We start from the raw sequence: 25,659 nt of genomic DNA on the forward strand, positions 1-25,659 counted from the left end.
TGAAGCTCTAGAGGCATTCATATCACTGTGGAGGAATGTTGTCCCATTCTTCTCTGCAGAATTTTCATTCAGCCACACTGCAGGGTTTTTTAGCATGAACGGTCTGACTGTCCTTTGGTGGCAACTTTTGGAAAAGCTCACAACTATATTCTACTGTTTGAAAAAAAAAGAGGGGATGAGGCCCAACATCCCCAGCTTCACCAACATTCTGTCCTCTGGCGTTGATGATGATGTCATCAGAGCTGATAAAACATTCCAGCCTTGCCTTTGAGGTTCTTTAGATGTGGTTCTGGGTTCTTCTGGGACCTCCTGAATGAGTCGTCCATGTTCTCTTTGAGTCACGTTGGTAGGCCAGCTACTCCTGGGAAGGGTCACAGCTGTTCACAGTTTTCTCCATTTGTGGGTAATGGCTCTGACTGTCCCAGAGCCTTAGAATGTCTTTGTAACCCTTTCAGACTGACAGATGTCAGGGACTTTGTTTCTCATCTGTTCATCTTTAGATGGTTTCATCTTTGAGACTACTTCACTGTCAGACAGCTTCTACATAAGGGATTTAGTCAGGTTTATCAGGGTCCAGTCTCTGGTTTATCAGGGTCCAGTCTCTGGGTTTATCAGGGTGCATTCTCTGGGTTTATCAGGGTCCAGTCTCTGGGTTTATCAGGGTCCAGTCTCTGGGTTTATCAGGGTCCAGTCTCTGGTTTATCAGGGTCCAGTCTCTGGGTTTATCAGGGTCCAGTCTCTGGGTTTATCAGGGTCCAGTCTCTGGTTTATCAGGGTCCAGTCTCTGGTTTATCAGGGTCCAGTCTCTGGGTTTATCAGGGTCCAGTCTCTGGGTTTATCAGGGTCCAGTCTCTGGGTTTATCAGGGTCCAGTCTCTGGTTTATCAGGGTCCAGTCTCTGGGTTTATCAGGGTCCAGTCTCTGGTTTATCAGGGTCCAGTCTCTGGGTTTATCAGGGTCCAGTCTATGGTTTATCAGGGTCCAGTCTCTGGGTTTATCAGGGTCCAGTCTCTGGGTTTATCAGGGTCCAGTCTCTGGTTTATCAGGGTCCAGTCTCTGGGTTTATCAGGGTCCAGTCTCTGGTTTATCAGGGGCCCCATGTTTTCGTCCCCTCATGTTTCCTCCACCAGTATATAACACCATATTTGGCTCCATCAGAATCGCGCCATGCTCTTAAACAGCTGAGTTTACTCACCCTGCTGATGGAGCTTCCTGAATAAACTGTTTCGATCATCTTATTTTAAATCCCCTGTGAATACTAGAAGCATAATAGAAATGTTATCAGACCTTCACGTATCTGCTGGACTCCTGCTTCTCTGCTCCTCTTCTTCATGTATTTCTAATCTGGTCCACTGACTAACCGTCCTGACCTGCTCTTACTCTGAAACCTCAACAGAACGGAGGAACGTGCACGGCCTGAGTGTTACAGCTACAGATAATGGAAATCCTGAATAATTGAGTCCACAGAGAATGAGAGACATCCTGAACCTTGACTCTATTTTTGTTGTAGGGACACTTACTGACATTGAACACAAACACGCAGATCCTCACCGTCACAGAGACTCCAGCTTCTGTCCTGGAGCGTGTGCATGTGTGGATCCATCAGAGCAGACCTCTGCTGGAGATCATATCTGCAGGTCATATCAGATCCCTTTATGAGGAGTGGTCATACACCTGAGAGGCCTCGCTATTGTGGTGTCACTTTAACAGACGGTCTGGATTCTGAAACATGTAGCTCCAATAATAATAACCCTTAAAATAAGGACTCATCATATATACTGTATATATACAGTCTAACAGAGGTTAGAATATGCATTAGGATTTACATTTGTGGCCCTGGTTTCTGTGATTCATCCTCAGAGTCCAGATCTCATTGTGTTTAGATGATGAGTGTGGGCCCTGAGGAGTCTGCAGGCCTTGTGACAGCTACACTGGCGATGCAAACCCCTCACATCACCAAACAACCACGCCAAACGCTGGCACAGAACAGGGACCCATATTGAATTATCTCCTCTTCTTGTCAGCAGGTTCAAACCAGAATAAATCAGCTCACTGCTGCTCTAGTCCAAGTCCTAAGTGTGCACTTGGAAGTGTTTGCAGGCCAGCTAGCTATTTTTGTAAGTCCTCCATGATCGACCAACAACAGAAGGACTGAGCTGAAAACATGCAAAATCTGTTGGATTCATGTAAAACCACACTGAGAGAGGATAAAACCTGTTAGATTCATATAAAACCACACTGAGAGAGAATAAAACCTGTTAGATTCATATAAAACCACACTGAGAGAATAAAACCTGTTAGATTCATATAAAACCACACTGAGAGAGGATAAAACCTGTTAGATTCATATAAAACCACACTGAGAGAGAATAAAACCTGTTAGATTCATATAAAACCACACTGAGAGAGGATAAAACCTGTTAGATTCATATAAAACCACACTGAGAGAATAAAACCTGTTAGATTCATATAAAACCACACTGAGAGAATAAAACCTGTTAGATTCATATAAAACCACACTGAGAGAATAAAACCTGTTAGATTCATATAAAACCACACTGAGAGAATAAAACCTGTTAGATTCATATAAAACCACACTGAGAGAATAAAACCTGTTAGATTCATATAAAACCACACTGAGAGAATAAAACCTGTTAGATTCATATAAAACCACACTGAGAGAATAAAACCTGTTAGATTCATATAAAACCACACTGAGAGAATAAAACCTGTTAGATTCATATAAAACCACACTGAGAGAGAATAAAACCTGTTAGATTCATATAAAACCACACTGAGAGAGAATAAAACCTGTTAGATTCATATAAAACCACACTGAGAGAGAATAAAACCTGTTAGATTCATATAAAACCACACTGAGAGAGAATAAAACCTGTTAGATTCATATAAAACCACACTGAGAGAGAATAAAACCTGTTAGATTCATATAAAACCACACTGAGAGAGAATAAAACCTGTTAGATTCATATAAAACCACACTGAGAGAGAATAAAACCTGTTAGATTCATATAAAACCACACTGAGAGAGGATAAAACCTGTTAGATTCACATAAAACCACACTGAGAGAGGATAAAACCTGTTAGATTCATATAAAACCACACTGAGAGAATAAAACCTGTTAGATTCATATAAAACCACACTGAGAGAGGATAAAACCTGTTAGATTCACATAAAACCACACTGAGAGAGGATAAAACCTGTTAGATTCACATAAAACCACACTGAGAGAGGATAAAACCTGTTAGATTCATATAAAACCACACTGAGAGAATAAAACCTGTTAGATTCATATAAAACCACACTGAGAGAATAAAACCTGTTAGATTCATATAAAACCACACTGAGAGAATAAAACCTGTTAGATTCATATAAAACCACACTGAGAGAGGATAAAACCTGTTAGATTCACATAAAACCACACTGAGAGAGGATAAAACCTGTTAGATTCATATAAAACCACACTGAGAGAATAAAACCTGTTAGATTCATATAAAACCACACTGAGAGAGGATAAAACCTGTTAGATTCATATAAAACCACACTGAGAGAGGATAAAACCTGTTAGATTCATATAAAACCACACTGAGAGAGGATAAAACCTGTTAGATTCACATAAAACCACACTGAGAGAGAATAAAACCTGTTAGATTCATATAAAACCACACTGAGAGAGAATAAAACCTGTTAGATTCATATAAAACCACACTGAGAGAATAAAACCTGTTAGATTCATATAAAACCACACTGAGAGAGGATAAAACCTGTTAGATTCATATAAAACCACACTGAGAGAATAAAACCTGTTAGATTCATATAAAACCACACTGAGAGAATAAAACCTGTTAGATTCATATAAAACCACACTGAGAGAGGATAAAACCTGTTAGATTCATATAAAACCACACTGAGAGAGAATAAAACCTGTTAGATTCATATAAAACCACACTGAGAGAGGATAAAACCTGTTAGATTCATATAAAACCACACTGAGAGAGAATAAAACCTGTTAGATTCATATAAAACCACACTGAGAGAGAATAAAACCAGTTAGCTTAATAAAAACACACTGAGAGAGAATAAAACCTGTTAGATTCATATAAAACCACACTGAGAGAGAATAAAACCTGTTAGATTCATATAAAACCACACTGAGAGAGGATAAAACCTGTTAGATTCATATAAAACCACACTGAGAGAGAATAAAACCTGTTAGATTCATATAAAACCACACTGAGAGAGAATAAAACCTGTTAGATTCATATAAAACCACACTGAGAGAGAATAAAACCTGTTAGATTCATATAAAACCACACTGAGAGAGAATAAAACCTGTTAGATTCATATAAAACCACACTGAGAGAGGATAAAACCTGTTAGATTCATATAAAACCACACTGAGAGAGGATAAAACCTGTTAGATTCATATAAAACCACACTGAGAGAATAAAACCTGTTAGATTCATATAAAATCACACTGAGAGAGGATAAAACCTGTTAGATTCATATAAAACCACACTGAGAGAATAAAACCTGTTAGATTCACATAAAACCACACTGAGAGGATAAAACCTGTTAGATTCATATAAAACCACACTGAGAGAGAATAAAACCTGTTAGATTCATATAAAACCACACTGAGAGAGGATAAAACCTGTTAGATTCATATAAAACCACACTGAGAGAGAATAAAACCTGTTAGATTCATATAAGATGAGAGAAATATTCACCTCCTTTAAAGCGACTATCTAACTCAACAGAGGTCCTGACAGTTGGTGCTACTTCTCTCACAGTTAGTGAGATGGAGGTCAGCTGAGTGATTCTAGTAAAAAGACACCTGTGTCTGCTTCATCAGTATTCATGGCTACCATTGCACCATGAAAACAAAAGAACACTCAGTAAAAAGGTTGCAAAAACACTTCCAAGGCTCTGAACATCCCCCAGAGTTCAGTTCCATCCACAATGTGGAGCATGGTGGTGGCATCATCATGCTGTGGGGATGCTTTTCAGCAGCATCATGCTGTGGGGTTGCATACATTTTTCGGTCCAAACAGCCGGGCCATGACTGATCTATAAACCTGTCTTTATAGGGACTGTATATCATGCTTGGCTTGTGGGAGCAGAGAGGCTTAACTTATAAAATGTCCTAAATTAAAGTAATCAAAGAACTCCCTGCTGACACCCACAGAGGCTGTCTCAATAATTAAAGCCTTGATTGCAGGCTAAAGTAAACAGAGTGCCTCGTACCTGCAGAGCTGTATTGGCCGTGTTCATCAGAGAAAACTAAAGCGGCTCTGTGACTCCCTCAGTGGTCTGCTGCAGTCTGATACCATCTCTGAGACTGTGCTGCTGACCGAGAGATCCTGGATCTCTGGGCTAAGAAGGGCCGAAGGCTGAGCTTGATTGATGCCAGCCCAAGGAGAATAATAATCTTCCATCTCTGACTTACCGTCTCTGCTTGTCCTTTCATAAGCCTTAGGAGGATGAATGTCTTCATCAGTGATGTGTTTTTGTGTCAGCAGATGTAGTTTTACTGCTCTTCTTTGATAAAGACAGCCTTGATCTCACAGTTAAAACTAAGTATTTCTCAAGACATTTGAAAAAAACGTCCTGATCAGTCTACAATTAGAACATAAAAGAAGCAGAAACAAGGAGCGGAAATAAAGGATCACAATTACAGAAGTGATCAAAAATTATGAAGGAGTATACTTCAGAGCAGCTTCAGTCATGTCAACTGAAGACACATTTTCTGATGTGAGCCTTCAAAATAAAAGCATTCGAGCAAAATTATAAATGCAACTTCTATTGTGAAGAACATGTTTGAACCAGTGTGTTTATCAGTGTATGGAGCTACCACGTTAGTAGCTGCTTCTCCATGAACACCACAGCTTCTGGGAACCATCATGGTTTAAGACAAATGAGTCACCAGAGACGCTCCGCAAAACCAGTACACTCGCTGTATGCTGACCCTGAAAATACCAGAGAATGGACCCTGATAAACCAGAGAATGGACCCTGATAAACCCAGAGAATGGACCCTGATAAACCAGAGAATGGACCCTGATAAACCAGAGAATGGACCCTGATAAACCAGAGAATGGACCCTGATAAACCAGAGAATGGACCCTGATAAACCCAGAGAATGGACCCTGATAAACCCAGAGAATGGACCCTGATAAACCAGAGAATGGACCCTGATAAACCCAGAGAATGGACCCTGATAAACCCAGAGAATGGACCCTGATAAACCAGAGAATGGACCCTGATAAACCCAGAGAATGGACCCTGAAAAACCAGAGAATGGACCCTGATAAACCAGAGAATGGACCCTGATAAACCAGAGAATGGACCCTGATAAACCAGAGAATGGACCCTGATAAACCCAGAGAATGGACCCTGATAAACCAGAGAATGGACCCTGAAAAACCAGAGAATGGACCCTGATAAACCCAGAGAATGGACCCTGATAAACCCAGAGAATGGACCCTGATAAACCAGAGAATGGACCCTGATAAACCCAGAGAATGGACCCTGATAAACCCAGAGAATGGACCCTGATAAACCAGAGAATGGACCCTGATAAACCCAGAGAATGGACCCTGATAAACCCAGAGAATGGACCCTGATAAACCAGAGAATGGACCCTGATAAACCCAGAGAATGGACCCTGATAAACCCAGAGAATGGACCCTGATAAACCCAGAGAATGGACCCTGATAAACCCAGAGAATGGACCCTGATAAACCCAGAGAATGGACCCTGATAAACCCAGAGAATGGACCCTGATAAACCCAGAGACTGGACCCTGATAAACCAGAGAATGGACCCTGAACTCTCTCCCCTTGTGCGGTCTTGTATAATTTGTCTTTTGTACAGAGTAGACCAGTTGTTGAGTTTGAGGTTTTTATCTATTTTCACTGACAGCTAAGTTAAATCAGCAGCTCTGTTGTTCCTGACCCTGCCTCCATCATTGACACTGATGTGACTGAATATGATCTCAGAGAGCTGATATTGATTAGCAGTAAATAACAGATCACTAAATTCTGTTCCTCCAGTTTTCTTTATTTGATTACTTTAGTCTGCTTCCTCTCTCATTCCACCGTCGTCTCCTCCTGCTTGTTTTTCCGTCACCAGCTTTTCTATAAAAGCGTAGTATTTGGAGAGAGACTGTTGGTAAATAAATGATGAGCCATATTTCTTTTATAGGTCGTTCCTGAAGCCTTGTAGCGGTACATGTGGCATAAAAGCATTAAATAGTCATGGAGAATCACTTTATTTGTCAGGAGAAAGGAGCAGATTTATGCTCACTTGTGGCAATCAGAGAAAGATAATCATCATTATTTTATCAGAGGAGATGGTCAGTATTACACTCTCATTATCAGCTGAGAGAAGGAAAGGAATTTCTGTTAGTCGAGACAAAAACATTTTTAATTTTTTAAATTTTCACAGGATTCATCAGCGCTGGACGTTTGTGGGATTCCTCCTGAAATGTGGACGACTTTGTGACAGTTCTTAAAACAATTCTGCAAAGATTTCATGTTCCTTCTATATAAACAGACTTTTTAAAGAAAAATGTTCTTTTTTGTCACTGATCTCTGTGATTTCTAAGACTTAAGCCAAGAGCATGATCATGAAATTAGCCCCTCCTTACCCCCAAACACAGCCCAGTTATTGAAAGGTCAGCTCTTTCTGCAGGCGTTGCATAGTTTAGCTGAATAAAGAAGTTCACGGTCAGCCCTGAGCAGTGGCTGTGATATTTGTGGCCATCACCCATCGCTGAGTGGGACAGGCGTGATGCTCTGGGTCTTTAGTTGGGTGGGGGATGTTAAGAGCTCGAAGAAAAGCTGCATATTTAAATATCATCCATTATGATGAGCTTCACACTCAAACAGGGAAAATGTAGACCAACCACTAATTTCCCAAGGTCTGTGAGATATAAATATTTCACTTATAAATATTTATTCTAACTATGCGGCATCAGTTTCGCCTCAAGAAACCCATTAGTCAGTGATCTGAGCTTCAGCTGGAGATTCCCCTCTCTGCAAAGCATGATATAATAATAAAGTGCAAGAAAGTCCTTTAAATCTGCTGGATTGGACTTAATCAGCAACAGAACCCAGTAGAAGAGTCCATTATGAGTTAGTAAGGGTGAAATATTTAAGGTGCACTGAGCTGACTCTGCTTCATCAAGAAAGTCAGCTAAAAAACCTCAGGACCTTTACTGAAGGAGCTTAGAAATAGGGTAACCCGCGCATATATGATGGTCACATTTAGACTTTAAAATGCTTTCAGATGGGCCTATTTCAGCCCAGACTCCAAAAAAGTCAGGACGCTGTGTAAAATGTAAAAAACAGAAGTCAAATCTCATAAACCCAGAAAAAACATGAAAAACACATCAAACATTCAAACTCAGACATTTCACCTTTTTATGAAAAATACTAGCTCATTTTGAATATCAGAAACACTTCTCATAAAAGTAGGGACGGGGCAACAACAAGCTGGAAAAGAAAGCTGAGCTCATTTAAGATGGACTGAGGAAACATGGAAAACTGTTCTGTGGTCAGAGGAACCACTGACGCCGTGTCCTGTAGACTAAAGAGGAGGAGGAGCATCCAGCTTCTTATCCTGATTAAATATTAAGTTACAACCCAAATTCTAAAAAAGTATAAAATGTAAATACAAAAACAAAAACATCTGATATGTTGTTTATGTTCAACATCAGTCATTGTATTCTGTGCCCCAACTTTTTCAGAATCGTGTTTCCCATTGTCAGAAATAGCATGTTTATTTATACTGCCCATGGAAGGAGATGTTACTCCGACCTCAGAGAGTCAGCAGACGTGTTGTTGCTGAGGTAGAAAACCAAATGTGCTGAAGTAAACATTTGTAAGATGAATAATTTAATTTCCATATCAAAAACATGAAGTGTTTCCACTGAGTGCTGCTGAGACGGCCCTCTTTGATGTCGCCTCATTTGTGTTCAAAGAAATCCATTTTCAGCTCCTCCAGAAGGACCAGAGAGAAACCATCCCACTGCTCCAGTGGACCAGCTGCTCCAGAAGGACCAGAGAGAAACCATCCCACTGCTCCAGTGGACCAGCTCCTCCAGAAGGACCAGAGAGAAACCATCCCACTGCTCCAGTCTGAGTACTGACCCTTCTCTCTCTCCACAGGAGTACCAGATCGATATCATCTTTGCCCAGTCCTGGATCGACACCCGTCTGCAGTACAACAGCAGCACCATGAAGACCCTGACCCTCAACAGGTACTAGACCCTGACCCTTAACAGGATCTAGACCCTCACCAGGTACTAGACCCTCACCAAGTACTAGACCCTGACCCTCAACAGGTACAAGACCCACTAGACCAGGAGTTAAGATCCTCCACCTTAACTCCTAGCCTGTTCTGCTTTAACTCTGACGCCCTGTTCAGGGAAATCTGTGTATTTTGGAGTGCATTATATGAAATAACTTTGGGTGTGATTGTGACCTTGCCACAAAGAAATTAGGTCAGGGAGTGTGTTTTTGCATGACTTTTGATATTTTTGAGTTTCATCCATATCTGCTGTATTTTGACTGTGTAGTAAAAAAAAGTTACGTTGGGTTTGTTCACTACAAAGTTTGTACCATAGACTTCCATTATAAACACATTTTTTGAGCTCCCATGTAAAACAAAGTGAAAAAAAATATTTTCCCTGTAATTTCCCATTTCTCTGTAGCAAACTACTTGAAGTTTTGTGAAAATTAAGTCAGTCGCAAAATTGCCCCATTTTCACATCACCCCTCCCACCCAAATATAAATACGGACTCCCGGTGGCCATACGAGTGATTGGCATGGCTGAAGACCAGTTCAAAAACTTTTTTACAACTAAAATGGTTTTGATATGTAGTTAGTGATGAGATCTTTCAGCCAGAATGGTTGAAATGGAAAAAATTCCAGGTGTGTGTCAGTGTGTAATCTACTCACAGACTTATCTTATGGGAAAATATGCAAATTTGTGACCAAAGCTGGTAAAAACTCCTGCAAGTCGTCCGAGGTCATTTTTGAGTTTTTTACATTATGAAAGTGTAGATTCCAAACTTTCTAACGGTCTATCACACACCTTAATCTGAGCATATTTTACAAAGATATGCTCATTTGAATGTTAACTTCTAGTTTCTGTTTGTTCTGAGAAAACCAGGCTCAAAGTTTCAGGACTTCTCCTACCTTCAGGCAGGCCAGGTGATGGGCGTGAACAACAGAGCCACATTTACATAAAGTCCACCCAAACCAAGCTTCTGAATCAGACTGGTGACGCTCATCAAAATATTCCCACAAGAAATCCGCCTTCATCAAACTTTCACTGTGGAGTGATCCTGAAGACGTCCCAAGTCTGTTGATAATTCTTGCCGCTTCTTCATCGTCTCTTCTACTCTTCTTCGCTGCAGGGTGCATCTTGAGGCTTGTTGATAAAGGTGATAACTAGAAACAGCTGTATTTATGTGCCGGGGGAGGGGTGGCGTTTGAGCCATGCAGTGTTTGTTATTGTCCATCTCAGTGGGTGAAACTGGGAACACTGGCAGCCTGAGTGGCCAATTATCACCCAGCAGTTTTGCTTTCCCCTCCCCTCAATCTCCCCACAGGAACTCTGAAAACAGGGCATTTTAAAACACAAAATTATCTCTTTTAAAGATCACATTTGTGTTACTTTTTCATCAGAGGAGTAGTTTAAATGTGGGACTTGCATAAAATGAGAAAAAAAATAAAAATAAAAATGGTCATTTTGAAGAAAAAGATTTTGTGTCCATTTTTCTCAACCAGCAGAATGCCGACTAGCAGGAACTTTATCTGGCTTCAGTCACATTTGTAAAACTCTTAAAAAGCCATAACACTAGTACTTCTAATTCCTTGGCCATGGTAGGATAAAATCAAGATTTTCATCAGGTTTTGAATTCATTTTGAAAAAATGAAAATTTTAGAAAAATGGGAAATTACAGTGAAAATCATTTTTTCACTTTGTTTTACATGGGAGCTAAAAGAATGTGTTTATAATGGAAGTCTATGGTACAAACTTTGTAGTGAACAAAACCAACGTAACTTTTTCGGACAAACTGACATTATGCAAAAAGTAACAATGCACCAAAATCAATCTTCTCACGTATTATCATGATAGTTAAGCCGGTGACACTGATAATAAACAAAGTCAAAAAGAAAATTTGAAAACTGACTTATACATTTTTTTCTTCAAAAAAGCAGTTAGTTGTATATGATAAAAAGTGGCATCTGAAGGGTTAATTTTTAATGCCATTCACTAAATCATGATATAAATCAATCAAGAACCCCTTCATGAAGAAACTGAAAAAGAAAGTTGGGAAAAATATTGACCTTTCATAAAGTTATTCGTTTTAAAGGTCAAACTACAAACTTTGTAGTTAACAAACCGAAAGCAACTTTTTTTGAACGGGGCAAAAGAGTTAACCATCCATGATAAACTGCTAAACCAATGTTGGTTTTTTATGTCTGCTAATAAAGACGATGATGAAGATGATGATGCCTTTAGTGTATTAAAGAGTTAATAGCTCCTTATTAACCCTCTACGTGCCAGCAGAAGGCTGACATGAGTGAACTCAGTGATAAACGTGCTGGTGACTCGTGGTCTGGCTCTTGTTGTATCCTTTTACTATAAGAAGAGCTCTGTCCTTCACTGCCTCTTCTCTGTTTCTCTCAGCAATATGGTGGGCCTGATCTGGCTGCCTGACACCATCTTTAGAAACTCCAAGAACGCCGACTCTCACTGGATAACGACGCCCAATCAGCTGCTGAGGATCAAGACCAACGGAAAGATCCTGTACACGCTGAGGTAAACCAACAGAACAGTGGGGTTGGGTTACATGACCTGTAGAGACTCTGCAGTCATCAGGGCTTTGGTCAATGCCTAATCACTCAGATTATACAGCCACAATTCCAAAAAAGCTGGGACGCCGTGTAAAACACAAATACAAAGAGAATGCAATGATTATCAAATCTCATAAACCCAAACCTCTGAGTATTTGTGAATATGGCTGCAGGGTTCCAGGGTTGATGAGGTCTAATGGTCCTGATTATCCAGGTCTGTGTTTCCAGAATGCAGACCTGACCCTGATAATAGACCTGATCTCTCTGAGTCCGTTTTAACCCCATGAGGATTGTCTGACAGCTCCTGCTAATCAGGACAGTTTGATTTTCTTCAGAATCGATCTAATCAGATGTTTCTGAGACCTGAGAGGGGCTGAGTTCCTCAGATGTTCAGAGACCACGAGGATCCTCAGTCAGACTTCCTCTCCTTCCTTTAGCTTTATTTCTAATCTCCTTCTGCTTTTGTGTTTCTCTGTGATAAATGTGTAAATTATCGTTTCATTCGAATGATATCAGACCTGGAAGAAGTGTATAATTGTTCTGGCACATCTCTCTCTCTCTCTCTCTCGGTCGCCCGCCCTCTCCAGGATGACCATCAATGCAGAATGCCAGCTGCAGCTCCATAATTTCCCAATGGATGAACACTCCTGTCCGCTCGTCTTCTCCAGCTGTGAATATTGGAACGACCGTGCACAACACACATCAATAACACACAAAAATACACGACAAAGACAGCACTAAACACCTGCACCAGCTTTAACCCTTTAGAGAACCTAGGGATGTTTGAGCCAGTCAGGTTTTTATTTTTAAGCCATTTTAGCTGTGGTGAAAGAATAAAGCTCAAACATGCCAGAGAATATTTATTTATTTTATTTTTTAGAATTGTACACAAAAACCCACACATTTGCTCCTAAGGATCAAAAATGTCCCATTAAAAACCACTGAAAATGACATTTTTGATCCCACATTTATCCTAACATAAACCAGTGCATGCCTTCATGTTAATGTTTCATTTTGGACTGCTAGCTTTTAATTTTTAATTTTTATATTTGTCCACCAGATGGTTCTACTTCTCACATTTAAAGCATGCAGCAAAATTTTGTGCTTTTTACTGTTTTCTGCACTCCTGCCTCGCTATGAAATAAGTGTGTCGCATTTGATGTTGGATAATGATGTGTGTGGAGATGTGAAATCATACTGGCCTTTAAGGGGTTAAAATCACAAATTATTTTTATTTTTGTTTTTATTTTAAAACGCAGAGTAATGTAAAACATACTGGCGTTTAAGGGGTTAAAATAAAAAATATATATATTTTTATTTTAAAACTCAGAGTAATGTAAAACATAATGGCCTTTACGGGGTTAAAATAAAAAAAAAATTTATTTTATTTTAAAACGCAGAGTAATGTAAAAATACTGGCCTTTAAGGGGTTAAAATCACAAAAATTAATTTTATTTTTATCATAAAACGCAGAGTAATGTAAAACATACTGGCCTTTAAGGGGTTAAAATCACAAAAATTATTTTTATTTTTATTTTCATCTTAAAACGCAGAGTGATGTAAAACATACTGGCCTTTAAGGGGTTAAAATAAAAAATAGATATATTTTTATTTTAAAACACAGAGTAATGTAAAACATACTGGCCTTTAAGGGGTTAAAATTACAAAAATTATTTTTATTTTTATTTTAAAACTCAGAGTAATGTAAAACATAATGGCCTTTATGGGGTTAAAATAAAAAAAAAAATTATTTTATTTTAAAACGCAGAGTAATGTAAAAATACTGGCCTTTAAGGGGTTAAAATCACAAAAATTAATTTTATTTTTATCTTAAAACGCAGAGTAATGTAAAAAATACTGGCCTTTAAGGGGTTAAAATCACAAAAATTATTTTTATTTTTATTTTCATCTTAAAACGCAGAGTGATGTAAAACATACTGGCCTTTAAGGGGTTAAAATCACAAAAATTATTTAGATTCTTATTTTATTTTTTGTAATAAAAAAATGCAGAGGAATGTAAACATACTGGCTTCTAAGGGGTTAAAATCACGAAAAAAATATTTATTAGGGGTGCACCGATTGCAATTTTCTGGCCGATCACCGATCTTTAAAAAGCCTGATCTGCCGATTCTGATTTTGGCAGATACCAATTTTCTTTTTATAACTGACGGCATACACCTTCAATGTTCCAGTCTTATTTTATTGAAAAACATTGAACAATACCTGTGAAACAACACAAACTTGTAGTTTTAACTGCACATGAGGTAGTTCTCTCAAATATAAATGAAAAGTTTAGAGCATTGCCATCCAAATTACTAAATTATATCAGTTCCTTTAGTTTTTTATTTTTTACATTATAGTAGGTAGAGGTACATATGAAACCCATCTTATCCACTGATCTTGTCAAAGTATCGGCCGATTACAGATCCCCCAAAATTAAGGAAATCGGCGCAGATTCCGATTTTGGGCGATCGATCAGTACACCCCTAATATTTAGTTTTATTTATTTATTTTTTAATGTAAAAATATTTATTTTTATTTAATTGTATTTTTTAATTTTAAAAAGCAGAGTAATATAAACATACTGGCCTTTAAGGGGTCTGCATAAAAAAAAGTACTAAGAAGTGGTCTGACTTTAGGCCCCGCCCTAAGGTGAAAACGCGGTTACAGCTTTAGCTACGTCTAGTCTAGAATGAGCTATAAAGTCCTGGAGTCAATCAGATAAAATCCTGAGGAGGAGTTCCTTAAAAGGTGAAACCTGTCCTTTAGTGAGAATGCTAAACTGGACCTGTTGCTGCTCACTTCCTGTAGATTTTAGAGGATGGTCCCTGGTGAAGTGGTCCGGTCATGGAATCCTAAAACCTCCTCCACCTGACAGACACGAGAGTGACGCCCAAAGTGTTCAGGATGCCACACTGGTTTAAATCAAACACCAAAACTCAGGAAATGCTGGGATTCAGTCTGGACTGTGCCGACCTCCTCCTTTCAGTGTGATGGGGGTGGAACCAGGACTGGCATGAGCCTTTATGCAGCTCCAGGCACTGAGCGATGACGCTGCACCTCTTGAGCAAGCAACACTGCAGCGACAATATGCCAAACACAAATATCCTCATGTAACAGCAGTGTGCTGAAGCTGACAGTCTAAAGGAGTCCACATGCTGCTGCATTAGCAGCTCCAAAAACAAAGAGTGCATGTAGAAATAACAGTTCCCTTCATAATCTGGCCCACACTGATGTGCAGAACAGTCAGAACAACACATTCCACCACATTTTAGAAAATAAAGATTCCACAGCAAAGTGGGAAACCAACAGAGGGTGAAATCAGTGGGAAAGATGTCAAACATCAGTGAGTCCACTGGTCTACATGCAGAGAGCTCCTGTCCATCAGAGTCTAAAATCAGTGGCAGGCTCTGAGCCATCTTGGCTGAAAGAGTCCTCTTTTCTTACACTCTCTGCATCCATTTAAAAAACGAATCTGAGACATTTCTTCTTTACAAGCTCTTTTTAACCTCACACGGTGTCTATGACAGCTCTGGGACAACTCAGGGGAGATGCAACTGTAGGGTCGTTCCTCTTATAAAAAGCCAACAGAGAACATATAAACAGCAGACGAACAATACCAAACAGCTGATTCTGCTGTTGACCCCTGCTCTGAGGTTCTGGTACCTCCAGGTGCCTAACCCTAACCCCCCCTAAGAGGTCAGCAGCAGTCTGCTCCAAGAATCTGCATTCCATTTTAAAAATGTCATATTATACTATGTCAAAATAGGCAAAAAACGTCATGTTATAGCATGTCGTCACTAAATTGGTCATGAAAAAACATCAAATTATGCTGTGTCAAAATAGGCAAAAAAACATCATGTTATAGCATGTCAATATTAGCAAAAAAAAAAACGTCATGCTATAGCATGTCGTCACTAAATTGTTCATGAAAAAATTCATATTATACTATGTCAATATTAGCAAAAAAAAACCGTCATGCTATAGCATGTCGTCACTAAATTGTTCATGAAAAAATTCATATTATACTATGTCAATATTAGCAAAAAAAAAAACGTCATGCTATAGCATGTCGTCACTAAATTGGTCGTGAAAAAACATCAAATTATGCTTTGTCAAAATAGGCAAAAAACGTCATGCTATAGCATGTCATCACTAAGTTGTTCATGAAAAAATTCATATTATACTATGTCAATATTAGCAAAAAAAAACCGTCATGCTATAGCATGTCGTCACTAAATTGTTCATGAAAAAATTCATATTATACTATGTCAAAAAAAAAAACCGTCATGTTATAGCATGTCGTCACTACATTGCTCATGAAAAACATCATATTATACTATGTCAAAATTAGCAAAAAACGTCATGCTATAGCATGTCGTCACTAAAGTGGTCATGAAAAACATCATATTATACTATGTCAAAAATATTCAAAAAACGTCATGTCGTCACTAAATTGGTCGTGAAAAACATCATATTATACTATGTCAAAATTAGCAAAAAACGTCATGGTATAGCATGTCGTCACTAAATTGGTCGTGAAAAACATCATATTTTACTGTGTCAAAATGAGCAAAAAACATCATGTTATAGCATGTCGTCACTAAATTGTTCATGAAAAAATTCATATTATACTATGTCAATATTAGCAAAAAAAAACCGTCATGCTATAGCATGTCATCACTAAATTGTTCATGAAAAAATTCATATTATACTATGTCAATATTAGCAAAAAAAAACCGTCATGCTATAGCATGTCGTCACTAAATTGGTCATGAAAAAACATCAAATTATGCTATTTCAAAATTGGCAAAAAAACGTCATGTTATACCATGTCGTCACTAAATTTCTCGTGAAAAACATCATATTATACTATGTCAATATAAGCAAAAAACGTCATGCTATAGCATGTCGTCACTAAATTGGTCATGAAAAAACATCATATTATACTATGTCAATATAAGCAAAAAACGTCATGCTATAGCATGTCGTCACTAAATTGGTCGTGAAAAACATCATATTTTACTGTGTCAAAATGAGCAAAAAACATCATGTTATACCATGTCGTCACTAAATTGGTCGTGAAAAACATCATATTATACTATGTCAATATTAGCAAAAAAAAAAACGTCATGCTATAGCATGTCGTCACTAAATTGGTCGTGAAAAAACATCAAATTATGCTTTGTCAAAATAGGCAAAAAACGTCATGCTATAGCATGTCATCACTAAGTTGTTCATGAAAAAATTCATATTATACTATGTCAATATTAGCAAAAAAAAACGTCATGCTATAGCATGTCATCACTAAATTGGTCGTGAAAAACATCATATTATACTGTGTCAATATTAGCAAAAAAAACCCGTCATGCTATAACATGTCGTCACTAAATTTCTCGTGAAAAACATCCTATTATACTATGCCAAAATTAGCAAAAAAACGTCATGTTATAGCATGTTGTCACTAAATTGGTTGTGAAAAACATCAAATTATGCTATTTCAAAATTGGCAAAAAAACGTCATGTTATAGCATGTCGTCACTAAATTGGTCGTGAAAAAACATCAAATTATGCTATTTCAAAATTGGCAAAAAAACGTCATGTTATAGCATGTCGTCACTAAATTTGTCGTGAAAAACATCATATTATACTATGTCAATATTAGCAAAAAACGTCATGTTACAACATGCAGTCACTAAATAGGTCGTCAAAAAAAATCATATTATACTATGATAATATTAGCAAAAAACGTCATGCTATAGCATGTCGTCACTAAATTGGTCGTGAAAACATCATATTATACTATGTCAAAATGAGCAAAAAATGTCATGTTATAGCATGTCGTCACTAAATTGGTCTCGAAAAACATCATATTATACTATGTCAAAATGAGCAAAAAACGTCATGTTATAGCATGTCGTCACTAAATTGGTCGTGAAAAACATCATATTATACTGTGATAATATTAGCAAAAAACGTCATGTTATAGCATGTGGTCACTAAATAGGTCGTCAAAAAAAATCATATTATACTATGATAATATTAGCAAAAAACGTCATGTTATAGCATGTCGTCACTAAATAGGTCGTCAAAAAAAATCATATCATACTGTGTCAATATTAGCAAAAAACGTCATGCTATAGCATGTCGTCACTAAATTGGTCGTGAAAAACATCATATTATACTATGTCAATATTAGCAAAAAACGTCATGCTATAGCATGTCATCACTAAATTGTTCATGAAAAAATTCATATTATACTATGTCAATATTAGCAAAAAAAAACCGTCATGCTATAGCATGTCATCACTAAATTGTTCATGAAAAAATTCATATTATACTATGTCAATATTAGCAAAAAACGTCATGCTATAGCATGTCGTCACTAAATTGGTCATGAAAAACATCATATTATACTATGTCAAAATTAGCAAAAAACGTCATGCTATAGCATGTCGTCACTAAATTGGTCATGAAAAACATCATATTATACTATGTCAAAACTAGCAAAAAACGTCATGCTATAGCATGTCGTCACTAAATTGGTCATGAAAAACATATTATACTATGTCAAAAAAACAAAAAAAAAACGTCATGTTATAGCATGTCGTCAGTAAATTGGTCATGAAAAACATATTATACTATGTCAAAATTAGCAATTGTTCATGAAAAACATCATATTATACTATGTCAATATTAGCAAAAAACGTCATGCTATAGCATGTCATTAAAAAATTGGTCATGAAAAAAATCATATTATACTATGTCAAAATTAGCAAAAAACGTCATGCTATAGCATGTCATTAAAAAATTGGTCATGAAAAATATCATATTATACTATGTCAAAATTAGCAAAAAACGTCATGCTATAGCATGTCATTAAAAAATTGGTCATGAAAAATATCATATTATACTATGTCAATATTAGCAAAAAACGTCATGCTATAGCATGTCGTCACTAAACTGGTCATGAAAAAACATCAAATTATGCTATTTCAAAATTGGCAAAAAAACGTCATGTTATACCATGTCGTCACTAAATTTCTCGTGAAAAACATCATATTATACTATGCCAAAATTAGCAAAAAAACGTCATGTTATAGCATGTCGTCACTAAATTTCTCGTGAAAAACATCATATTATACTATGCCAAAATTAGCAAAAAAACGTCATGTTATAGCATGTCGTCACTAAATTGGTCGTGAAAAACATCATATTTTACTGTGTCAAAATGAGCAAAAAACATCATGTTATACCATGTCGTCACTAAATTGGTCGTGAAAAACATCATATTATACTATGTCAAAATAGAGCAAAACGTCCATGCTATAGCATGTCATCACTAAATTGTTCATGAAAAATCATATTATACTATGTCAATATTAGCAAAAACGCCATGCTTATAGCATGTCGTCACTAAATTGGTCGTGAAAAACATCATATCATACTGTGTCAATATTAGCAAAAAACGTCATGCTATAGCATGTCGTCACTAAATTGGTCGTGAAAAACATCCTATTATACTATGTCAAAATGAGCAAAAACGTCATGTTATAACATGTCGTCACTAAATTGGTCGTGAAAAACATCATATTATACTATGTCAAAATGAGCAAAAAACGTCATGTTATAGCATGTCGTCACTAAATTGGTTGTGAAAAACATCAAATTATGCTATTTCAAAATTGGCAAAAAAACGTCATGTTATAGCATGTCGTCACTAAATTGGTCGTGAAAAAACATCAAATTATGCTATTTCAAAATTGGCAAAAAAACGTCATGTTATAGCATGTCGTCACTAAATTGGTCGTGAAAAACATCATATTATACTATGTCAATATTAGCAAAAAACGTCATGCTATAGCATGTCGTCACTAAATTGGTCGTGAAAAACATCATATTTTACTGTGTCAAAATGAGCAAAAAACGTCATGTTACAACATGCAGTCACTAAATAGGTCGTCAAAAAAAATCATATTATACTATGATAATATTAGCAAAAAACGTCATGTTATAGCATGTCGTCACTAAATAGGTCGTCAAAAAAAATCATATCATACTGTGTCAATATTAGCAAAAAACGTCATGCTATAGCATGTCGTCACTAAATTGGTCGTGAAAAACATCATATTATACTATGTCAATATTAGCAAAAAACGTCATGCTATAGCATGTTGTCACTAAATTGGTCGTGAAAAACATCATATTGTACTATGTCAATATTAGCAAAAAACGTCATGATATAGCATGTCGTCACTAAATTTCTCGTGAAAAACATCATATTATACTATGTCAATATTAGCAAAAAACGTCATGTTATAGCATGTCGTCACTAAATTGGTCGTGAAAAACATCATATTATACTATGTCAAAATTAGCAAAAAACGTCATGCTATAGCATGTCGTCACTAAATTGGTCATGAAAAACATCATATTATACTATGTCAAAATTAGCAAAAAACGTCATGCTATAGCATGTCGTCACTAAATTGGTCGTGAAAAACATCATGTTATACTATGTAAAAATGAGCAAAAATGTCATGCTATAGCATGTCATTAAAAAATTGGTCATGAAAAATATCATATTATACTATGTCAAAATTAGCAAAAAATGTCATGCTATAGAATGTCGTCAAAAAATTGGTCGTGAAAACATCATATTATACTATGTCAATATTAGCAAAAAACGTCATGCTATAGCATGTCGTCACTAAATAGGTCTTCAAAAAAAATCATATTATACTATGTCAAAATGAGCAAAAAACGTCATGTTATAGCATGTCGTCACAAAATTGGTCATAAAAAACATCATATTATACTATGTCAAAATGAGCAAAAAACGTCATGTTAGAGTATGCCGTCACTAAATTGGTCATGAAAAACATCATATTATACTATGTCAAAAAAACAAAAAAAAAAACATCATGTTATAGCATGTCGTCACAAAATTGGTCATAAAAAACATCATATTATACTATGTCAAAATGAGCAAAAAACGTCATGTTAGAGTATGCCGTCACTAAATTGGTCATGAAAAACATCATATTATACTATGTCAAAATTAGCAAAAAACGTCATGTTATAGCATGTCGTCACTAAGTTGTTCATGAAAAAATTCATATTATACTATGTCAATATTAGCAAAAAAAAACCGTCATGCTATAGCATGTCGTCACTAAATTGTTCATGAAAAACATCATATTATACTATGTCAAAATGAGCAAAAAACGTCATGTTATAGCATGTCGTCACTAAATTGGTCATGAAAAACATCATATTATACTATGTCAAAATTAGCAAAAAACGTCATGCTATAGCATGTCGTCACTAAATTGGTCATGAAAAACATCATATTATACTATGTCAAAATTAGCAAAAAACGTCATGTTATATCTTTGATCACAAAATTGCTCATGTAAAACATATTATACTATGTCAAAAAAACAAAAAAAAAACGTCATGCTATAGCATGTCGTCACAAAATTGGTCATGAAAAACATCATATTATACTATGTCAAAATGAGCAAAAAACGTCATGTTATAGCATGTCGTCACTAAATTGGTCATGAAAAACATCATATTATACTATGTCAATATTAGCAAAAAAAAACGTCATGCTATAGCATGTCATCACTAAATTGGTCGTGAAAAACATCATATTTTACTGTGTCAAAATGAGCAAAAAACATCATGTTATACCATGTCGTCACTAAATTGGTCGTGAAAAAACATCAAATTATGCTTTGTCAAAATAGGCAAAAAACGTCATGCTATAGCATGTCATCACTAAGTTGTTCATGAAAAAATTCATATTATACTATGTCAATATTAGCAAAAAAAAACGTCATGCTATAGCATGTCATCACTAAATTGGTCGTGAAAAACATCATATTATACTGTGTCAATATTAGCAAAAAAAACCCGTCATGCTATAGCATGTCGTCACTAAATTGGTCATGAAAAACATCATATTATACTATGTCAAAATGAGCAAAAAACGTCATGTTATAGTATGCCGTCACTAAATTGGTCATGAAAAACATCATATTATACTATGTCAAAATGAGCAAAAAACGTCATGTTATAGCATGTCGTCACTAAATTTCTCGTGAAAAACATCCTATTATACTATGTCAATATTAGCAAAAAACGTCATGTTATAGCATGTTGTCACTAAATCTCTCATTAATAACATCATATTATACTATGTCAAAATGAGCAAAAACGTCATGTTATAACATGTCGTCACTAAATTGGTCGTGAAAAACATCATATTATACTATGTCAATATTAGTCAAAAAGTCATGTTATAGCATGTCGTCACTAAATTGGTTGTGAAAAACATCAAATTATGCTATTTCAAAATTGGCAAAAAAACGTCATGTTATAGCATGTCGTCACTAAATTGGTCGTGAAAAAACATCAAATTATGCTATTTCAAAATTGGCAAAAAAACGTCATGTTATAGCATGTCGTCACTAAATTGGTCGTGAAAAACATATTATACTATGTCAATATAAGCAAAAAACGTCATGTTATAGCATGTCGTCACTAAATTTGTCGTGAAAAACATCATATTATACTATGTCAAAATGAGCAAAAACGTCATGCTATAGCATGTCGTCACTAAATTGGTCGTGAAAAACATCATATTTTACTGTGTCAAAATGAGCAAAAAACGTCATGCTATAGCATGTCGTCACTAAATAGGTCGTCAAAAAAAATCATATTATACTATGATAATATTAGCAAAAAACGTCATGTTATAGCATGTGGTCACTAAATAGGTCATGAAAAACATCATATTATACTATGTCAAAAATAGCAAAAAACGTCATGTTATAGCATGTCGTCACTAAATTTGTCGTGAAAAACATCATATTATACTATGTCAATATTAGCAAAAAACGTCATGCTATAGCATGTCGTCACTAAATTGGTCGTGAAAAACATCATATTATACTATGTCAATATTAGCAAAAAACGTCATGCTATAGCATGTCATCACTAAGTTGTTCATGAAAAAATTCATATTATACTATGTCAATATTAGCAAAAAAAAACCGTCATGCTATAGCATGTCATCACTAAATTGTTCATGAAAAAATTCATATTATACTATGTCAATATTAGCAAAAAAAAACCGTCATGCTATAGCATGTCGTCACTAAATTGTTCATGAAAAAATTCATATTATACTATGTCAATATTAGCAAAAAAAAACCGTCATGCTATAGCATGTCATCACTAAATTGTTCATGAAAAAATTCATATTATACTATGTCAATATTAGCAAAAAAAAACCGTCATGCTATAGCATGTCGTCACTAAATTGGTCATGAAAAAACATCAAATTATGCTATTTCAAAATTGGCAAAAAAACGTCATGTTATACCATGTCGTCACTAAATTTCTCGTGAAAAACATCATATTATACTATGTCAATATAAGCAAAAAACGTCATGCTATAGCATGTCGTCACTAAATTGGTCGTGAAAAACATCATATTTTACTGTGTCAAAATGAGCAAAAAACATCATGTTATAGCATGTCGTCACTAAATTGGTCGTGAAAAAACATCAAATTATGCTTTGTCAAAATAGGCAAAAAACGTCATGCTATAGCATGTCATCACTAAGTTGTTCATGAAAAAATTCATATTATACTATGTCAATATTAGCAAAAAAAAACGTCATGCTATAGCATGTCATCACTAAATTGGTCGTGAAAAACATCATATTATACTGTGTCAATATTAGCAAAAAAAACCCGTCATGCTATAGCATGTCGTCACTAAATTGGTCATGAAAAACATCATATTATACTATGTCAAAATGAGCAAAAAACGTCATGTTATAGCATGTCGTCACTAAATTGGTCATGAAAAAACATCAAATTATGCTATTTCAAAATTGGCAAAAAAACGTCATGTTATACCATGTCGTCACTAAATTTCTCGTGAAAAACATCCTATTATACTATGTCAATATGAGCAAAAAACGTCATGTTAGAGTATGCCGTCACTAAATTGGTCATAAAAAACATCATATTATACTATGTCAAAATGAGCAAAAAACGTCATGCTATAGCATGTCGTCACTAAATTGTTCATGAAAAACATCATATTATACTATGTCAAAATTAGCAAAAAACGTCATGGTATAGCATGTCGTCACCAAATTGCTCATGAAAAACATCATATTATACTATGTCAAAATTGCAAAAACGTCATGTTATAGCATGTCGTCACTAAATTGGTCGTGAAAAAACATCAAATTATGCTATTTCAAAATTGGCAAAAAAACGTCATGTTATAGCATGTCGTCACTAAATTGGTCGTGAAAAACATCATATTATACTATGTCAATATAAGCAAAAAACGTCATGTTATAGCATGTCGTCACTAAATTTGTCGTGAAAAACATCATATTATACTATGTCAATATTAGCAAAAAACGTCATGCTATAGCATGTCGTCACTAAATTGGTCGTGAAAAACATCATATTTTACTGTGTCAAAATGAGCAAAAAACGTCATGCTATAGCATGTCGTCACTAAATAGGTCGTCAAAAAAAATCATATTATACTATGATAATATTAGCAAAAAACGTCATGTTATAGCATGTCGTCACTAAATAGGTCGTCAAAAAAAATCATATCATACTGTGTCAATATTAGCAAAAAACGTCATGCTATAGCATGTCGTCACTAAATTGGTCGTGAAAAACATCATATTATACTATGTCAATATTAGCAAAAAACGTCATGCTATAGCATGTCGTCACTAAATTGGTCGTGAAAAACATCATATTATACTATGTCAAAATGAGCAAAAAACGTCATGCTATAGCATGTCGTCACTAAATTGGTCGTGAAAACATCATATTATACTATGTAAAAATGAGCAAAAATGTCATGCTATAGCATGTCATTAAAAAATTGGTCATGAAAAATATCATATTATACTATGTCAAAATGAGCAAAAAACGTCATGTTATAGCATGTCGTCACTAAATTGGTCGTGAAAAACATCATGTTATACTATGTCAAAATGAGCAAAAAACGTCATGCTATAGCATGTCGTCACTAAATTGGTCGTGAAAACATCATATTATACTATGTAAAAATGAGCAAAAATGTCATGCTATAGCATGTCATTAAAAAATTGGTCATGAAAAATATCATATTATACTATGTCAATATTAGCAAAAAACGTCATGCTATAGCATGTCGTCACTAAACTGGTCATGAAAAACATCATATTATACTATGTCAATATTAGCAAAAAACGTCATGCTATAGCATGTCGTCACTAAACTGGTCATGAAAAACATCATATTATACTATGTCAATATTAGCAAAAAACGTCATGCTATAGCATGTCGTCACTAAATAGGTCTTCAAAAAAAATCATATTATACTATGTCAAAATGAGCAAAAAACGTCATGTTATAACATGTCGTCACTAAATTGGTCATGAAAAAACATCAAATTATGCTGTGTCAAAATAGGCAAAAAAACATCATGTTATAGCATGTCGTCACTAAATTGGTCGTGAAAAACATCATATTATACTATGTCAATATTAGCAAAAAACGTCATGCTATAGCATGTCGTCACTAAATTGGTCGTGAAAAACATCATATTATACTGTGTCAATATTAGCAAAAAAACGTCATGTTATAGCATGTCGTCACTAAATAGGTCGTCAAAAAACATCATATTATACTATGTCAATATTAGCAAAAAAAGTCATGCTATAGCATG

The 25,659-nt window shown here is 35.7% G+C and overlaps 1 protein-coding gene across 2 annotated transcripts in view; it reads left to right on the forward strand.

The window, feature by feature from the left end:
* LOC121506234 (gamma-aminobutyric acid receptor subunit gamma-3-like) overlaps positions 1-25,659 on the forward strand; it is a 106,282-nt gene that overhangs the window by 44,729 nt on the left and 35,894 nt on the right. For both annotated transcript variants that reach the window (XM_041781939.1, XM_041781940.1), the window contains 3 exons: positions 9,191-9,282; positions 11,725-11,856; positions 12,479-12,561. In XM_041781939.1, the coding sequence (XP_041637873.1) occupies positions 9,191-9,282; positions 11,725-11,856; positions 12,479-12,561 (307 nt within the window). The remainder of the gene's footprint in view (positions 1-9,190; positions 9,283-11,724; positions 11,857-12,478; positions 12,562-25,659) is intronic.

The sequence above is a fragment of the Cheilinus undulatus genome, linkage group 24 (assembly GCF_018320785.1).
Source record: "Cheilinus undulatus linkage group 24, ASM1832078v1, whole genome shotgun sequence".
Taxonomy (NCBI): domain Eukaryota; kingdom Metazoa; phylum Chordata; class Actinopteri; order Labriformes; family Labridae; genus Cheilinus; species Cheilinus undulatus.